A 20,607-nucleotide genomic window follows, 5' to 3' on the forward strand; every position below is an offset into this window, starting at 1 on the left:
ATTTTCTAAAATTCCAAATATATCCTTATAGAGCATTGTCAGTTTTTATCCAACAAGCAACCGCCCATACTCGACTTGAAACTTCAAAATGTTTTTAAGTGGCAGAAACAAAATATTAATGTAAATATAAGCAAAAGATAATAGTTATGTTTCATTAAACAGAGGTGCTGATAACCGATGGTGTACCAATACGCCAAGCTTCCTTTTAGTTAATGCAAGCACCAAAAAGAGCAGGACTTCCAATCGACAACTTCTGCCACTTGCAAGGACAAATTTTCATATTGTAAGTATCATTATATTATAATGGCTGAAGTCATTCAAGAATAAAGATAAAAAGAAAAAAAAATGTTCTCTAGCAAACATACCATTGCTCAATTACTGAATCTATACAGATTTTCTAGTCGTCTTCAGAATAGCAAGAGTTTTTCGGATTTATTAAGTATTTGCCCCTTACATTTTCAGAATTCATAAAGAAGCCCCCAAGGAACTGCAAATCATTTTTTCATGTCAATTTCATCAAGCATGCTCAGCTGGCCAATTGTCTCGTTAACATTAGAAACTAACAAAACCCTTCTCCTTAAGACTCTCAATGGTCTCTTTGATGCTCTGCTCCAGTGGAGTGAAGTTCAAACCCAAGCTTCTTGCCTTTTCCTTTGAGACCTGGTATACTGTCTCAAATGGTTTATCATCAGCACACCTGATAAAAGATATCCATTAAATATATTAACTTATTTTGGTAAAGAACTTGTGAAAAGTTTGTTTTAATGTACAGTCCTCCACTTAAGGATTAAGATTTTGCAACTGTGACAAAACCAGAAGAGTAAAATGTCAGGTTTTGACCCTGTAACTATCAGACTTTGTACTGGTACGTACCAGAGTGACTCTATTGGTTTCTAACTCTGTTATCAGGAGTATTTTATTTTACTCTTGTAAACCAGCCAATCCTGTAAACCACCAAAGTGGTACACTAATATATTTTTGGTATTTTGGTCGACTTTACAAACTATTCCCACATAGTTTATCTGATATTTTCGCTTTAAATAATAATAAGATGCAAATGCCTAGCCTACAGAAATTATAGGTCGAAACTCTTGTTCTAGAAATCTATCCAGAGTGAAATGGCCAATAACCTCAAACAAAAAAGCCCATAGGCTAATCACTCACAATAATCTCAAGCCAGATTGCAACCCGTGGATAGCAAAGTCGTAGTTTTAAGTTTTAACATATAGAGTAAATTGCTAATAAGGCATTGGAACAATCATACATAGCATTGAGTATGGTTCATACTAAATTTAAAATAAAATAGAAGTAGAATAAAAGCTTATGAGAAAATTACTCACTTTTCAGGAACCGGAATAGAAGGATAGAGTTTACGTATAATCTCCACAATCTCTGAATGATGAGCGACCCTTTCAACCAAACAATACCTTCCATTTGCCGAATGTATTTCATAAGCCAGAATATGTGCCATAGCAACATCTTTCACATGAATCCAACGGAAACTTGAATTTGGAAATGTGGTTGATCCTAAAGGCATGTACAGTAGAATAGTTTATATTAAACACAAGGAATAACCACATATTACTAATTAAGAGAACCTGCTTTAATATTCTAGCTGCAAACATCAATCATGTTTGAAAGCAAAAAAATTAGATCATATGCTGGTAGGGTGTTATCCAACAAATAGAACTTAATGGACCATAACGACAGAACATCAGCCTGTTGCAGTTCAAATTGACACTCTTATAACTTTCTTTGTTGTTTAAACCAGTAGTTCTGAATAAAATGTCCAAGATATACAGTATTTCAAAATGTATAGAATTTGAATAATTTTATAACCGATATTTTTGGTTTGGACAGTTGGACACTGGCCAAGCTTTTTTTTTCTCTATCTCTCTCTCCAGAATTTATACTACCGGAGATAACTAAAAGTAGTAAACATAAACGTACAAAAGTTAAAATTCGAACTTGTATACTTAACAACACAAAAAGTAACATAAAATCATATACCATTGATTTTGTTATAGATATATGAAGTGCTTAAATTGAGTGTAGGCTGCAGAAGGGGACCAATAACCATCCCTGGGTTTATTGTAACCAACTTGACTCCATTCTCTTTTGAGAACTTCCAAGCAGCTTCCTCCGCGAGGGTTTTCGACAAGTGATACCATAGCTGATCAAAGATGAAATTTAGTTCAATTCACCAAATTAAAGAAAGCATAAAAATAATATCCGATGAATCCTCTTGATGAGACTTACGGTTAGTAGCGGTACTTAGCAAAGTCAATCAATAAAGTCATATGTCCATTCCCACAACTCCTAACGCCCCCTCCCCCAACCGCAAATAAAGATCAACAAATAACAACAACAATAATAATATATAAAATAAATGAATAAATAAATAAGAAATGAAAAGAAAATTATGTTGAAGATAAGATAAACAAGTGCTTACCTTGTTTCTTAGACAGAAGTCAGGATCAGAGAACCATGTCTCATCAACTACTATATCAGGACTTAGTGCTCTTCCATTGAACCTAACAGCAGCCATTGATGATGTCATCACCACCCTCTTAACAGATGAAGCTTTCACACAGGATCTGAGAACATTAAGTGTTCCCTTAACTGCAGGATCTACCAGCTCAGCCTATAAGAATACAAGAGCTTTATTTATAAAATTCAAAGTATTAGGAGTTACCAGTTGAAGAAAATAAAAACAAAATTATTTTAGTGACTCATGATGTGGACCTGGTAGAAAACCTTTTTTAAGAAATACTGACTATATTAGACCTACATTAGTTGAGTCAAAGTTCTTCATTTGGTTCTTTTCTTGCATTCTGTATTGTATTTTCATATATAGAAGGGGCTTAATCAAGGCACTAAGAGTGTATTTGGGCCAACAATTAATGCAACAAAAACAAAAAGGTTATCCAACAAAATTCAGTTTCTTGATCGGCTGCTGGTCATGTCCCATAACAATGAACCTCAACTGCCTAGTACTGATACAACCTGACTGGTACATAAGCCCTGAAAAAATACTAAGGCAAGAAAAACCAATGCTAAGACAAACCTGAAAATCGGTTGCATTGAAAAAACAAGGAGATGCAGTGTGGAAAACACCAACACAGCCAGCAATTGTAGCATCAAAAGAGCCTTCTTCTAGTAAGTCAGCTTTGAATAAGTGCAGCCTTTCACTGGCTCCATCCAGTGCTCGCAAGTGCTCCGTTTTATTTGGATCAGCTGAGATCAGCCAAAACCAAGAAGAATAAATGTATTTAACAATTATAGACATCTATCAAGTTTGTTATAAATTCTATGGCATAAACCAGGAAATTGACCACAAAAGGATCATGCAACAACAAAATAAAAAAAAATCAACTCGACATAATAGCCCCTAGTTAATCTGAGATTATTTTTGTGATTAAATTAAACCTTTGAGTAGTGGCAATTGCAATACAAACTTTATCTCCCTTTGAGAACATCCAATAACGCATTTCATTAATTATAAAAAATTACCTTTCGTAAATTATAATGGCACGGAAGTTATGTAGTGTCGGAAAAAAAGAAAATCTAAAATGTTTTCCTTGTTATGCATGCATTGCTTGAACTGATATTTGTTCTTAATAATTATAAGTTCAGATAATTCTAGCATGCAGGCCTTTCATGATGCATCAATTTGATTACTTATGACAATTGATATGAAAATTGTCCAAATAAGAAATCGAAATTGGGTTGTGTCATTTGCTGACAGAATATGGTTGTATCAATTTGTTCCAATTGGAATTTGTTTGGTTACTCATCACAGTTCACAAAGCTCTTGAAAGTTGAAACTACACCTTTGAATTCCCAAATCATTTCATGGAATGCCAAAGGAGTCCAAGTTGGGCCAGATTTGCTAAGCCCAAATCACGCAATCGTTGAATAACAAATTATTACACGATGTCCGTTTACAAGCAAGCTTCAATTGTACAGAGAGAGAGAGAGGAAAGGAGAGGAGGAGGTACTCACAAGGATCACGAACGGAGGCACGCACGGTGTATCCGCGCTGGAGGAGAAGCTTCACAAGCCATGACGCTATGTAACCCGACCCGCCCGTCACACACACCACTTTCTCACTCATCTCTCTTTCTCCGTCTGAGTGACTATGCCTCCTCTTTCGTTTCTTTCGTCTTGAATTCTCCCTCACGACTTCGCAGCTTCTGCGAAGATTTTCAAATAAAAGATAAGTGATAACGGATAACGTACCCAGCATGAGCACGGATCCTAAATGATGGCGCAATCTAAACCGTTCGATTGCACATACGGACAATTTACAAGAGACGGATTGTTTTGTTGGAAAGGACTTGCTGTGGTAGGTTTGACAGCGAAAGTTGACATGCACGACAGTCGACAGCACGGTTTATATTTCTCAAAAATAGATTTATAAATAATTTGACGTTACTAAATATTTACTTGTATATTTTTTATTAAATATAAAAATTATGCATAATTTAAATTTAGATTTAACTGATAATTTTTAGAATAAAATTTGAATATTGTTGTCATCTGCTAAACTTGATGTGCTCACCGAATAATTTTTTATTAAATATAAAAATTATGCATAATTTAAATTTAGATTTAACTGATAATTTTTAGAATAAAATTCGAATATTGTTGTCATTTGCTAAACGTGATGTGCTCACCGAATAATTTTTTATTAAATATAAAAATTATGCATAATTTAAATTTAGATTTAACAGATAATTTTTAGAAAAAAAAATCGAATATTGTTGCCATTTGCTAAATGTGATGTGCTCATCGAAAAGATTTGGTGAGCACAATTTTAAAAATCTATCGGATTAGTTTCAAGCGATGATACTAAACCGTTAAAATCGATATACTTCATGAGTTATGTTTGTTCATATAAAATTTCACAAAAATTGAATTCATTTTGTACAAAGTCATACGGTAAAAAAAATGAAGTTTTATAAGTTAGTTTAATACATTCATTTTTCATCATTTTTTTAACGCTTGACTTTGTATTAAATAAATTTAACAATTTCAAAAAAATTATGTACACGCACCACTTGTGACGGTTGGAATTTGTCATTTGATACCAATTTAATAAATTTTGATGAGAACACGCTAGCTTTGCTCTTAGTATAACATTAGTATTATTAATAATTTAAATAAACTTTAACTTAACTTTTGAAGCATCAGACAATGGAACTTTCAGACTTTTTTCTGTAAATCTTTCCATAGTTCTCTTTATAAGCTTTCCGAATTAAAGGTCAAATACTCAAATTGGAGTTTCATGTCAAAACGGTATAATCATTTAAATTTCAAACTTTTATTTGAGGCTGCAAGTTACTTTATATTAATTACAAATATTTATTGCCAGTAAAAAAAAAATTCATTTCATTTGACAAACAAAATATGATATTTGAAAATGAATAATTAAAATTCAATAACATTAACAATAAAATAAAAAATAACAATATACATATATACAAATAATATTAAAATTAGTAATAATACTAATAAAAAACATCAATAAAATAAACATATTATTTTTGCAGAAATTTATTATTTTTTTACGATTTATTTATACATGTTATACATAAAAAAAAAAAACAATTCGGTTCAGGGATGGATCGAAAATTTGCTTCGGTACACTCCATTCCTGTGTGGTGTGGCATGTAGCGTCGTGGCAGGGGTTGTATCGAATGATTCGAATCCAATTTTCATTATTTCTTACCTGTACAAGTATTTGCTCTTATCTTTGCTATTTTTGGGGGAAAAGAAACAATAATATTTTCTTACATTTTTTTATTTTTTTATTTTCAAAAAATAAAAAAATTTCAAAGGGAGCTCTCTGAACAATGCTAAAAAGCAGATGAGGAAAGCACTGTCGTGATTTGCAGCATTTGCTCCAAACAGCCGTTGAAAATTTCTCAGACCGTATAGAAATTACTGCACGCGCGCCCGATAATCACATTTTACACTGCGGAGTGCGGAGTGCGGACGGCGGCATTCATCTCATTTATTAATTTATTATAATCCCATTTTCATAAAGAAACCGACACTTTTTTTGGAAGATCCTCCGACCTCTACAGCATGGAATTATTCATAACAAAGCCGTTTTTAATTACAATAATTAGAAACAAGAAATAAATCATGAGGCATAAATACTTGAACCCAATCAAACTTCCCTTACACGTAGATGGAGCGTACGTATATGTATCACCAGCAAATTTTAAATATCGTTGCTCTGGGGATGGAGAAGTCATGTACTAGTGTGCACCAATTTTCGGATCAATATTGATATATTGATGAAAAACATCTTTGCCATTTCCTAAAATTCCAATATATTATATCAATTTTTATTTAATTTATTACATACGAAGACTATGAAACAGTTAGTTTAAGCTAACATATATACTCGAGTTGATTTTTGTTTGGTAATCATGATCGACTTCAAAATGTACTAGGTGGATGAAACAAAATATTAATGTAAATATAGGCAAAAGATAATAGTAATGTTTCATTAGACAAAGGTACTGCTGATAAGTGACGGTGTGCCAATACGCCAAGCTTCCTTTTGGCTTATGCATGCACCAAAAAGAACAGGAGGACTTTCAATCAACAACTTGTGCCACTTAAAAGGACAAATTATCGTATTATAAGTATCATCATATTGCAATGGCTCAACTAATTCAAGAAAAAATTAAGATGAGAGTTGTCTAGCATACTTACCATTGCTCAATTACTGCATAGATACAGATTTTCTAGTTGTCTATGAGCTAGTGGAGTTTTTTGGATTTATTTAGTATTCGTCCTATTCATAAAGTCATAAAGAAGCCCCAAGGAACTGCAAATCATTTATTTCATGACAATTTCATCAAGCATGCTCAGCTTGGCCTATTGTCTCTTTAACATTAGGAAGTAACAAAACCCTTCTCCTTGAGACTCTCAATGGTCTCTTTGACGCTCTGCTCCAATGGAGTGAACTTCAAACCCAAGCTTCTTGCCTTTTCCTTTGAGACCTGGTATACTGTCTCAAATGGTTTATCATCAGCGCACCTGATAAAAGATATCCAATAAATATATTAACTTATTTTGGCAAAGAACTTGTGAAAAGTTTGTTTTCATGTAAGGTCCTCCACTTAAGGAGTGAGATTCTGCAACTGTGACAAAACCAGAAGAGCAAAATGTCATATTTTAACCCTGTAAATATCAGACTTTGTACTGGTTCTCACCAGAGTGACTATTGGTTTCTAACTCTGTTATTAGGAGTATTTTGTTTTTTTTTTACTCTTGTAAACCAGCCAATCCTGTAAATCACCAAAGTAGTACACTAAAATATTTGTGCAATTTTGGTCAACGTTACAAACTTTTGCCACATAGTTTATTTGATCTTTTGGCTTTAAATAATAATATGACAAATGGCCTAGCCTACAGAGATTCTAGGTCAAAACTATTTTTCTAGAAATACAACTAGGGTGCAATGGCCAATAACCTCAAACAAAAAAGCCCATAGGCTAATCACTCACCTCTTGTGCAGTAAATCTCAAGCCAGGTTGAAACCCAAGCATAGAAAAGTAGTAGATTTAAGTTTTGACACACAGAAAGTAAATTGCAACTAAGGTATTCAACTTATCATACAATGTATTAAGTATGGTTCATACGAAATTTAAAATAAAATAGAAGTACATTACAATCTTACAAGAAAAATACTCTTACTTTTCAGGAACCGGAATAGAAGGATAGAGTTTACGTATAATCTCCACAATCTCTGAATGATGAGCGACCCTTTCAACTAAACAATACCTTCCATTTGCCGAATGTACTTCATAAGCCAGAATATGTGCCATAGCAACATCTTTCACATGAATCCAACGGAAACTTGAATTTGGAAATGTGGTTGATCCTAAAAGCATGTACAGTAGAAGAGTATAATAAACACAAGGAATAACCACCTATTACTAATTAAGAGAAACCACTTTAATATTCTAGCTGCAAAAATGAATCATGTTTGAAAGCAAAAAATTATATCATGCGCTAGTACAGTGGTATCCAACAAATAGAACTTAATGGACTACCCGGTACACCCCCAGCATCTTTTAAATGCTATTCTCGAGAATTGTTTGGTACACTGGCCAGGCTATTTTTCTCTCAATCTCTCTCCAGAATTTATACTACTGGAGATAACTAAAACGAGTAAACATAAACATACAAATGATGAAATTTGAACTTGTGTATTTAACAGCAAAGAGCAACATAAAAACATATACCATTGATTAAGTTATAGATACATGAAGAGCTTAAATTGAGTGTAGGCTGCAGAAGGGGACCAATAACAATCCCTGGGTTTATTGTAACTAACTCGATTCCATTCTCTTTGGAGAACTTCCAAGCAGCTTCCTCTGCGAGGGTTTTTGACAAGTGATACCATAGCTGATCAAAGAAGAAATTTATTTCAATTCATCAAATTAAAGAAAACATAAAAATAAGATCAGATGAATCCTCGTGATGAGACTTACCCATATCAATAATAAAGTCATATATCCATTCCCACAACTCCCAATACCCCCTCCCCAACCCCAAAAAAGGATCAGCAAATAACAATGACAACAATAATTTATAAATAAAGCCATAAGAAAAGTAATATATAAATAAATAAGAAATGAAATGTGAAGTATGTTGAGGATAAGATATACAAGTACCTACCTTGTTTCTTACACAGAAGTCAGGATCAGAGAACCATGTCTCATCAACCACTACATCAGGACTTAGTGCTCTTCCATTGAAGACAACAGCAGTCATTGATGATGTCATCACCACCCTCTTGACAGATGAAGCTTTCGCACAGGATCTGAGAACATTAAGTGTTCCCTTAACTGCAGGATCTATCAGCTCAGCCTAAAAGAATACAAGAGTTTTATTTACTAAATTCAAAGTATTAGAAGTTGCTAGTTGAAGAAAATAATAACAAAATTATTTTAGTGACACATATTATTCATCTGTTAGTAAAAAGAATTGAAGACCCAACTGTTCGACCTACATTAGTTGAGTCAATGTTCTTCATTTGGCTCTTTTCTTGCATGCTTTATTGTATTTTTTTATATGCAGCAGTGGCTTAATCAAGGCATTAGGAATATGTTTGGGCCAGCAAAATGCAACAAATACAAAAAGGCTATCCAACAAAATCCAGTTTCTTATTGGACTGCTCATCATGTCCAATAACAGAGAACCTTAACTGCCTAGAACTCATACAATCTGACCCGAATTTTTTTTGTTAGCATTTAAAAAAAAAATCGAAATCCAAAGTTAGTCAGACTTTCCAAAAAACTCAAAAGCCGTAGACACGCCAACTAGATCTGCAATTCAACATGCCTCAAAAGAGATGCGCAGACCCTGTCCAGAGAGATACGCAGACTTGATATGCGTATCTAATTTTTTTTTTGGGATGCATGCACAAGGAACAAATGCCTCAATTTGGTACAGATGTCTTTGCTCTCTCTTCAAAAAAAAAAAAAAAATCTCTGTACCTAATGCATGCATCCAAAACAAAAGGAGACAAACTGGATTTTTAAATCACAGTTCTGAGTACTTTGAATTGTGAATTTTTTTATCTGAACCCAAGGCACTCATGAGAGACTAAGAATATTTTATTCAAATCACAGGTGCCACAGAGACTGAGAGAGAGCTGAGATATTTTATCGGGGTCAGTGTGGGCAGAGGAGACGAGCTGGACCGATTTTTACAAACAGATTTTACCAAAAAAAAAAAAAGATACGGAGTTCTGGTCTGTGCACCCCAAAGGAGAGGTGTGACTCGTAGTGCACAGATCTAGCCTGCGTACCCCTCCTCTGGGTGCCCAATGTCCCAATCTATATACGCATATCTGCTAACTATTGAGTTCTTTTTAAAAGGTAGCTAACTTTTGATTCTCAATTTTTTTAAATGCTAACTTGAAAAAAGTTTGGCAATCTGACCAGTGGATATGCCCTGAAAAATACCAAGGCAACAAGAATCAATGATAAGACAAACCTGAAAATCAGTTGCATTGTAAAAACAAGGAGATGCAGTGTGAAAAACACCAACACAACCCGCAATTACATTATCAAAAGAGCCTTCTTCTAGTAAGTCGGCTTTGAATAGTTGGAGCCTTTCACTGGCTCCATCCAGTGCTCGCAAGTGCTCTGTTTTCTTTGGATCAGCTGAGACAGCCGAAAATAAAAATAAGAAGAATAAATACATAAGTATAGACAAGCAAACAAAAGAAATAAGCTGTGTCTATCAAGTTTGTTGTAAATTCTATGGCATAAACCAGGAAATTGACTACAAAAAAGGTCTTCTAACAACAAAATAAAAATATGAACACAGCATAAGAGGTCACATTAATCTGAGAGCATTTTTGTAATCCTGGTAGCTGCTACCTGGTTCTCAACAAAAGAAAAAAAAAATCTGAGAGCATTTTTTATTGGATAAAACTACCATTATTATAGCCTACCCAACTTGTTTGGGACTAAAGGCTTGGTTCTTGTTGTTATAAAGCTACCACTATAATCAAACATTTTGAGTAGTGGCAATTATAATACAAACTTCTTCTCCTTTGAAAAGATCAACCCAATCTGTGGTAATTACAGCTTTAACTAACACACTCAAGTTTTGAAGGAAGTAAAATATTCCCTGAATGTTGCTTTTATTATTATACTTTCTTATGCAAATTTCAAGGTGCTATGAATTTGGGTAATAATTTGATCTTCACATTGCAATTTGTTAAATGGAATGAACTTTTAATTGCACAGCATCATTTCTAAAAATAAAATAAGGTTACCCATTTCATTGGTTATAAAAAGTTACCTGTCCTAAATTGTAATGGCACTGAAGTTATGTAGAAAGAAAGAAAATCTGAAATATTTTCCTTGTTATGCATGCCTTGCTTGAATTGATATTTGTTCTTAATAAATATAAGTTCAGATAATTCTAGCACGCAAGCCTATCATGGTACATCAATTTGATAACTTATGACAAACTGTAATTGATAATTGTCCAAATAAGAAATAGAAATTGGGTTGCATCATTCGTCAACTGAAAATGGTTGTATCAATTTGTTCCAATTATATTGGAAATTTTTTGGTTACCCATCACAATTCATAAAGCTCTTTAAACTACTCTTTTGAATTTTCAAATCATTTCATGGATTGTAAAAGGAGTCCAAGTTGGCCAAATTTGACAAACCCTAAGGAAAGACATGCACACAATAATTAGTTAATTACTCCAAACTATTCAATCTGCCCCAAATATCAGCTCCAAAGGTTAATCAATCTAGAGGAAATAAAGAAGAACATGTTGATGTAAAAATGTGTGTGTGTGTGTGTGTTTTTTTCTGTTCTGCCAAGTCCTGTGAACTTAATTGCCTATTCAAATCACGCAATCGGTAAAAAACAGATTATTGTACAATGCCCCCATTCCAAGCAAGCTTCATGTTGGGTCCCAACCTCATTGACTTATTTGTAAATTTTGTTGTTTATGTAATCAATATCTTTTGTTTCAACCTCTTTGTAATTGTGACGTCTATTTAAAGACTTTGTAACCTAATTTTGTTAAGTGAGAGAAATTAGAAAATTGGCATTGGCCTCCACATCTTGTGTCTTGTGTGCTTTTGAGAAATCCTAACCGTAACCCTACTTCAAATGTAGATAGAGAGGAACGGAGAGGAGGTACTCACAAGCATCACGAACGGAGGCACGCACGATGAATCCGCGCTGGAGAAGAAGCTTCACAAGCCATGACGCGATGTAACCCGATCCACCCGTCACGCACACCACTTTCTGACTCATCTCTCTTTCTCCTTCTGAGCGACTGATCCTCCTCCGTCGTCGTTTAGAGAAAGTGGGAAGTAGGAAGCTTGGAATAGTGATAACTGATAATATACCACCCGCATGTGTTCGTGTCCTCTGGCGGAGACGCACACATAAATGATGCGCAATCTGAACCGTTTCATTTATAGGTCACCCACCATCCCTTTAAATTGCCAAAAAAGGAAATAATGTTATGAATATTAATGGATGGTCCATTATACTGTAACACCTAATATTAATTCTTATTCACTACCTACCATTATTGAAATTTATATCTCATTACTATTTGTAATTGATTATTATTTATTATTGTAATGGCTTTTATTTACAATTTGTGGCATATAAATAGAGACATTTGAATCTTGTATTGTACATACGAGAAATGTATGAATAAAGATATTGTCATATTTTCTTCTCTATCTTGTTTATTCTTTTTTATGTTTGTTCATCTTTATTTTATAACACGTTATCAGCACGAGAGCTCTAAGATTCAAGGTAATTTTAATCTCTTTTATTTCAATTTCATTTATATAAATAATACTTCTTAGTAATTGCTAAATGAAATAATTTATCAATTTATGTACATTTATTTTAAGATGTTTAGTATAGTTCATATAATTTTATATAAAGTGCAATTTTTTAATCTTCCGAAAGAAGAAGATTTAGAGAAATTTTCCTGAAGAAGATATATATGATATAAAAAAATTAATTTGAGAAGACTTTAAGAAATCTTTCTTGAATAAGATTTATATGATGTACAAATATTATATAGTGGTTCATATATTTTTTTTTCAATAATTCAATCTTCTTGAAGAAGATTTCAAGAGATATTAAGAAAATTCTAAATTTTATAAAATGGACTGAAGTCATTTGTTTCTCATAATTCTCAATTTTATCAATTGGCTCGAAGCCCGGTCATTTTTATTAATAACCCAAAAAAAAAAGTTTTTTACAAAAATAACCTCAAAATCTGATTTTTTTCAAATATAACCAAACCGCCAGGGTTGCTGGCGGTCCACTTCTATAGCGGACCGCCACGATCCCTGGCGGTCCACTTTTTTTTTTTTTTTTTTTTTAGAGATCTGATTTTTTTCTTAATATTTTCATTTGTGAAGTTTTAGTTTTTTTTTGTTTAGGGTATTTGGGGTTTTGTCAAAAAATTAAGGACTTGGCATTTATTAAAATTTTAAATTTCAAGTTCTGACAGCTTGTTGGTCTTTTTTTTTCGGTTTTTATAATATATGTATAATATATACATATATACATACATACATACATACATACATACATACATACATACATACATATATACATACATACATATACACATACATATATACATATACAGTTTTTTTATGATGTATTTATTATGATTGCAGTTTTTTTATGATGTATTTTGGACTATAGCTCTTTATTATGATTGCAGTTTTATTTTATATTTCATGTTGGTTTTTATGTTTTTTCTGCTTTACATCGAAATGGTCTTCTGAAATTACAACGTATCTTTCACGACGTCGGAATAATAAGTTCACAAATACAATTAAAGTTCAACGATACAACTGAAGTTCACAAATATTCATAACTTAGTTCACCTAAGCAAAATAATAAGTTCATCTTTCACGACGTCGGAATAGACCCAATAGACGAGAAGATTTTCTGGTGTTAGCTGCAGGAGCAGCAGTACTTGTAGACCCTTGGCTACTAGATGATTGGGTCGCAAGAGGTGGTTGTGTTCTACCAGTTGCTTCAGCAACAACTCTCGCATTTTCTCTTTCATTGTGTTCGTTTATGGCATCTGAACATAACAACAGAATTCAATTATTAATATAATAAAATCATAAATTAATTCCGAAAAATGATACATACCTGCCCTGCGCCTGTCAGAAACGGAACGGCAAGCCTGATTTCCCGATGGCCTCCTACCACCCATCTCGTCCATGGTCATTATAGCACGTTTGTGTCTCCTCCTCCCCTTCCTTATCCATCCTTCTGAAGGGAGTATTCTATCACCGACATACGCAGGCCACTCATGCTGGTTAGGATAAGAATGGAAAGATCCACCCCAAGTAGAAGCAAGGTAATCGGTACGATACATGTCAGCGACATAGTGATCCTCGCAGAAGTTTCTCACTCGGCATACCGCCATCACGTGACTACAAGGTATTTGTGTTAGTTCGGGTCCTTGGCATGTACAGGTCACCTCTCTTGCCTCTCGGAATTGCACTACGTACTTGAAAGCCCTCTTCACAAACTCCATAGTGCCATCTGGTCTACGGCTGGAAGGAACGTACTCATTTGGATTGTGCACTTCGAATTCTGTACCATCATTACCCATCGGGATCACGGTCATAGTTGCACCTTTGTTCCTGTGTTTTCTTACTTTCTCCTCCACCCTTGTTGAAAATGACTGGTTCATCCTTATTAATTCTGCTGCCTTAGCACGCCGTTCCTGAAACCAGGTATTTAACTTGTAGAAAGTGTCTTCTACAACTGCAGCCACAGGCAACGTCCGGCTCTCCTTGAAGACTACATTCAGGGATTCAGAACCATTGGTGGTCATAATTCCCCAACGGTAACCTCCATCACGTGCTTGATATATTTTCTCGTATGCTGGTGGCTCTTGGACATCTCTGGGATTATTTTTGCCCACCTTCATTAAGTAGAGATTTGCTTTCGGCATATACTAGATATAAATAAGGAAATAAAATAATATAAGTAAACAATTAAAATAAAAATATGTCCACGAAGTACAATAAGACATGTAAACAATTAACAAACACATACCTTTGCAAATTCTTTACTCATCTCTTCCACCCTTCTCGGCTTCTTCTTTTTGCAATTACGTCTGAATGTTTCTAGGACCCATGTATCGTGTCCGGTTGCCTTGCTAAGGTTCTCCGCAACGTGTTGCATACACAACCTGTGCACACACTCGCCAGTATGTGTTGACCAACCGTATTCTTCCCGATCAAAAACATATTTTATTCCTTTGTGCTGGTCTGATATTACAGAGAAAAACTTTGTTGGCCCAATCACCCGTCTTCTTAAAAACTGCATAAAGAATCTCCAGTTCTCACCATCCTCTTTCTGAACAATTGCAAACACCAAAGGCAACAGCTGGTTCTCAGCATCATATGCACATGCTATCAGTAGCCTCCCCTCGTAACGGCCAGTCATGAAGCATGCATCAATGCTGATAACGGGTCTGATGAATGGCACAGCTTGGTTACAAGGACCAAAAGCCCATGCTATGCCCTTGAATTGTTGAACTCCCTCTATTAGTACTCCATTACTGTCATAAATGGGGCCATGCCACCGCTGAAATACAGTGCCAACATTTGTACTTGCCATGGCCTGGAGCAATGGTGCCAGATAGTTGTATGAATCCTTCCAACTACCGAATATTCTGCAAATCGCAAGTTCACGACCTCTCCACAACCTATTATATTTTGGAATTACATGTATGTATTTGTGTCTGACGGCTATAGCCACCGCCGTGATGCTCATCGATGGGTCCAACTTAATGTCTGCCTCAATTGCATCGGCAATTAGTGATGCTGTCAGATTTGAATGGTCTGTCCTTGTGGACGCAGACTTGCATGTATGAGGTGATTCACACTTTTTAATTATCCATGCTTCCCCCGAACCCGCAGGGGTTGCATAAAGGCGAAACTCGCAACGAGGGGCATTTTTGCATATCACAACCAATCTTTTTGATTCCCTTTTTTGTAATATACATTCCCAGTTGCCGTGAACATGAGTCTCATGGATTTTCTTTACAAGTTCATCTATGTTGGTATAAAGTTGCCCTGGGGCAAGTTCACGATTGTATACAACACGAGAACCAAAGAAACTAATGTCAGCCTCTTCAAAAGCTGTGGTATCGTTGAATGTGGCGACAGGATGCCTATTCCCTCGACCCCTGATTGGGAATTTTTCTTCCCTGGACAAACCTGGTACATTTGCATCACCATCTGATAAGTCATCAGATTCCCAAATTCCTTGGTATTCATCTCCAGTTTCCATTTCTCTTTCCGGTATGGCATCAATAGCATCAACATCAATATTAGTATCATTTTGATTAACAGATAACTGTATTGGTACTGACTCTGGTATAGCTGGAAATGTAGGGATTATGGGTGCCTGTCTGGGTGGTGGTGGTGGTGGTACAACTTCAGTAAACTCACGGGAGTTATGGTACCCCGGGTTGTCATAACAGGGACTGTGGTACCCCTGGTTGTCATGAGGGGAGTGGTGGTACCCCTGGTTGTCATGAGGGGAGTGGTAGTACCCCTGGTTGTCATAAGCCGAATTGTCATAACCTGAAGGTCCAGCAGGGGGAGCCCTAGAAGGTCCAGCCCCAGCCGCACTAAAAGGTCTAGCCCCGGCCTGGGGAACCCTCCTGGAATATAAGTCTATCATCGCGACCCCCCTAGACTCAAATTGTTGGTACACAGCCTTCCACAACTCCTCATCTGTTATAGGAAAACTCACAAAGTAAGGTTTACCCGCCCCAGCCCGTTGTGTGTCAATTCGGGTAGCCAATTCTAAGTCATACCGGTTGGGGTTTACACCAGTCTTTTCGTATGCTAGTTGCTTAAGTTCAATAAATGTGGTTCTTTCATTAACCTGCAAGCCGAATGAGGCATCTTTCGAGTAATACACGCCCTCTACACCCTTAGTTAGCTTACCGCCCACGTACAGTGCAACCAACATTTTTTCCTTAACAAACTACATTTAAAAAAAAAATTCATAAGAATTACAGTATAATAGATTCATTATTTTTTGCAATTTAAAAGTTAATTATAATATTAATTAAAGACTAATTTATAGTATTACATACTGCGGGTATAATAATTATTAATTAAAAATTAAACAGAAAATAATTAAATAAAAAATAAAATACCTGTAGCAATCGCCTAAAATCGCTTCAAAATCGCCAAAATCGCTCTCTCTTTCTTCTCTGTGGTTTAACAAATGAGACTGTGTGCTGGAGAGAGAGAGAAAGCGTGCTTATAAGACAGCTAGCGGACCGCCAGGGATACTGGCGGTCTGGTCCCTAGTGGACCGCCCAAGCTGTCAGAACTTGAAATTTAAAATTTTAATAAAGGCCAAGTCCTTAATTTTTTGACAAATACCCCAAATACCCTAAACAAAAAAAAACTAAAACTTCACAAATGAAAATATTAAGAAAAAATCAGATCTCTAAAAAAAAAAAAAAAAAATAGTGGACCGCCAGGGATCGTGGCGGTCCGCTATAGAAGTGGACCGCCAGCAACCCTGGCGGTTTGGTTATATTTGAAAAAAATCAGATTTTGAGGTTATTTTTGTAAAAAACTTTTTTTTTTGGGTTATTAATAAAAATGGCCGCTCGAAGCCATTGTAACAATTTTCTCAATTCATATTATTGAAAAAAAAAAAAAAAACTAGCCCGAAGCCAACCTTCTTTCTACTTAATATACAACATATAGCTATGTTCTAACTAAAGGAATGAAAAGAGGGTAAGTTTGGATAGTTCAATTTTGATTTTAACATATCATGGTATTGGTATTTAATCGGATGTCGTATTTATTGGTCCGAAGCCAATTCAATTAACATTTATTATTATTTTATTAACTGATAGCCCGAAGCTATAGTATTGAAAAAAAAAATTATGGACGTGGACGTGGACAAGAATGAGTTTATTATCATGGTGATTATTACAAAAAACACATTTCTACCCGAAGTGGAAAGATAATGAAGAAAATTTAAATAATATGCAAAAATGAATGTGATGTTCATATATTTTTTTTTAGTAATTTAATCTTCATAAAGAAGATTTCTAAAAATATTTTGAGTATATTTTTTGTCTTCTTATGGTTGAACAGAATAATAATTCACCAGAAGTGAAAAAATAATATGATAGACAAACTGTTAAATACAGATGTAGTAATGAAGAAAATATGCATTATTCCACTAGAAGTGGAAAAATAATGAACAAAAATAATTACCACCAAAAGTAGAAAAATATTGAACAAAAAGAATGAGAAAAATGATAGAATAACGAACAAGAGAATTTATGTTATTGTTGTGGTGATAAATGCCATTAATCACGTACCTATTGTACGTCAAATATTGTGTTGACCTATATCAAGCACCACTAATAAGAAGAAGAAAAGAAAAGATCGAGACAAATTTTGTTTGTGTAATCTCAATCTCATTTTAATTGATGTTGCTCATGAATTTTCTTGATAGTAATTTACCGAAAATAAAAACTAATCACTTGATTAGTCATCATAAGTATCCAAAAATAAATTAATTAATAAAACATATTTTTGTTATTGTTTATTGTATTACAAATTATTCGCATATAAATTCAACATGCATTGAATTGTACTGGCGCTATATATTGACAGCCAAGTATCGAGCTTGAAAATGGCTCCATCTCGCAGTGCAGATGTATTTCATAGTTAGTTTCTTTTTGTTATTTTTGGACTCTTTATTTTGAACTAAAAAATGACAATTACCTCTAGAAAAGATTCAGTTAACAAGTTTGTGCCTTGTACATCATTATAATTTTATTTACACCAAATCGTTATATTGTATAAAAAATAAAAGTATTTTTTTTCAGAATTTCTTTATTATCCGCCAAAACTAGTCTAGTTTGAATTGCATTTGTCCAAACTTTATTTTTTATGCTATTGATAAACAAACAAATTTTCGAATCACAGCTCATCAGCTCTAATAAATCATGCATTACCTCAATTTCATGTTTCTTTGCTCAATGCTTTTATTCTAAATTGGAAATAAAATAAACTTTGAATCATTTTAAAAATTATTAGCTAATTTTACAGTAAAAATAAACTTTGCTCAGTGCTCAAAGTCCTTATTCATGTTATATCAATTATATTATCATTTGTTCGATCTGCTTTTTTTTTTTATCTCTCCTCCTTATTAAGGAGCTTAATGTCTAGATTCTACAAGGGTTCTGATTTACTGTTTTTTTTTTCGGAATGATACTCATCCGTTGAATTTCCAGATCGCACAAAGATGAATTTTCCAAATTATGAGCTTCAACACTTAAGTATGCATTGGTCGCACCGCATATGATCCCAGTGTCTGTAGACCGTGGACCGCGCCTCTGAACCACGCACGGCACCTGCGGACCGAGCCTATGCACCGTGCACCCTTTTTCTTTTTTTCTACTGAAGGCGGGATTCGAACCCAGTTGGGTTCTGTTGGTGCCAAAATTCTTACCACTACACTAGAGTTCGCATGTGTTATCTTGTAGATAAATATAGTATTTAACTATTTTTCTCTACAAATTTGATTTAAATTATATCTCCTCCTTATTAAGGAGCTTAATGTTTTCTACTACATAATTTGCTCTCGTTGCTGTGCACGGGCACGATTACTAGTAATTTAATATGAATGGATGACCTCTATATTTTTATATTTCGCTCAAATTTTGAGTTTAGCTCTAGACCGTCTGATCAGAATACGGGCCAATTTGTCCCACATTTGTTATGCATGGACCCTTTAATATTTGTGTGGATTTAAATCGGACGATTCGGATCTAAACTCAAAATCTGAGTTAACTCAGAGGATACAGATTCTGGAGAGGTGATTTTAGAAAAAAAAAAAAAAATACCTGCGTGTTTAAACTTAACCAATGAAAAGAAAGAAATTTTGATTTTAGAATCGAAGTTAACTTAGAATGATAATTAAATTAAAAAAAAAATACCAAAAGGATCAGCCCCTCTGTACTTCAAAAATACTCAAATATAATCTCCATAGGGAGCATTTTTTAAAAGATTTGAGATAAGAAAAGCACTCATAAGACTCCCCGCATATTTCATTTTGATTTAATATATGCTTCTTGATTTTGGAAATTGGACTGATCGCACAATAAATAATTTACAGGTTTAGTTTTAATGCGCTTGGAGTTCCTAAAATACTTAAATATGGTACTTGTGGAATATCAAAAAGAAAACTTTTGGAGTGAGTCTATGGTACTATGCATATTACGATTTGGTACCGTGCTACGGCTCTATATTTGAGTTTTCAAATTCTAATAGTCGATCCGAACCGTTCATCTTGTTCTCCATATTAATATGTGTTTGGAGACCAAATTTAACATTTTTTGAATTTTTTTTACTATTTTCTTAGATTTATTGAAAATCACTGTTTTTGGATGGTCTAGAATTTTCAGATCAAGTGATTTTCTAAATATCTAAAGAAATAGTAAAAATTTTCAAAAAAATGTAAAATTTGGTCTCCAAACACATATTAATATGGAGAACAAGATGAATGGTTCGGATCGACCGTTAGGATTTGAAAACTCGAATATAGAGCCGTAGCACGGTAACAACCCGTGATATGCATAGTACCATAGACTCACTCAAACTTTTGCATATTTTCTATTCTTCAATGTTACCCGTCTTTTGGTTTAGAGCGCCGACTCCGACCTTGGGCCCGCCAGAAAGAGACTTGGTTTGTGCCTAATTTATGTTGGGCCCATTTATGTAGCAAGTGAAGTCATGTTAGTCGCTTGTTTGATGAGGTGTACACCGTAACACCGCGGCTCCCCTGTAGACTGAGATCCTTGAACACTGAAGTAATACATGTACGTCAGTACATGTGCTAACATCAATTTTACCCACTTTTTTTTTTTTTTTTTTTTTGATCTTCGCAGCTTTCTGCGAAGGCGAAGTTTTTACCCACTTTTAGTCATGTTGATTTTAGATGCCTTATAAAGTTGTTGCGAGCAAGCATTTAGAGC

General features: G+C 34.5%; 2 protein-coding genes across 2 annotated transcripts; both read right to left on the reverse strand.

Annotated features, from left to right (window-relative positions):
- Positions 1–251: 251 nt before the first annotated feature.
- Positions 252–4,177, reverse strand: LOC144543823 (phenylacetaldehyde reductase-like). Its single transcript, XM_078292250.1, has 6 exons — positions 4,006–4,177; positions 3,068–3,237; positions 2,453–2,644; positions 2,011–2,173; positions 1,341–1,527; positions 252–697 (listed from the first exon to the last, which is right to left on the reverse strand). The coding sequence occupies exons 1-6, from the start codon at positions 4,115–4,117 to the stop codon at positions 553–555; spliced, it is 969 nt and encodes a 322-aa protein (XP_078148376.1). The 5' UTR covers positions 4,118–4,177; the 3' UTR covers positions 252–552.
- A 2,435-nt stretch (positions 4,178–6,612) lies between these two features.
- Positions 6,613–11,855, reverse strand: LOC144543825 (phenylacetaldehyde reductase-like). The gene is made up of 6 exons (XM_078292262.1): positions 11,714–11,855; positions 10,030–10,199; positions 8,707–8,898; positions 8,271–8,433; positions 7,720–7,906; positions 6,613–7,059 (listed from the first exon to the last, which is right to left on the reverse strand). The coding sequence occupies exons 1-6, from the start codon at positions 11,823–11,825 to the stop codon at positions 6,915–6,917; spliced, it is 969 nt and encodes a 322-aa protein (XP_078148388.1). The 5' UTR covers positions 11,826–11,855; the 3' UTR covers positions 6,613–6,914.
- Between the last annotated feature and the right edge of the window lie 8,752 nt (positions 11,856–20,607).

This window comes from Carex rostrata, chromosome 2, assembly GCF_964058835.1.
Source record: "Carex rostrata chromosome 2, lpCarRost1.2, whole genome shotgun sequence".
Classification (NCBI taxonomy): Eukaryota; Viridiplantae; Streptophyta; class Magnoliopsida; order Poales; family Cyperaceae; genus Carex; species Carex rostrata.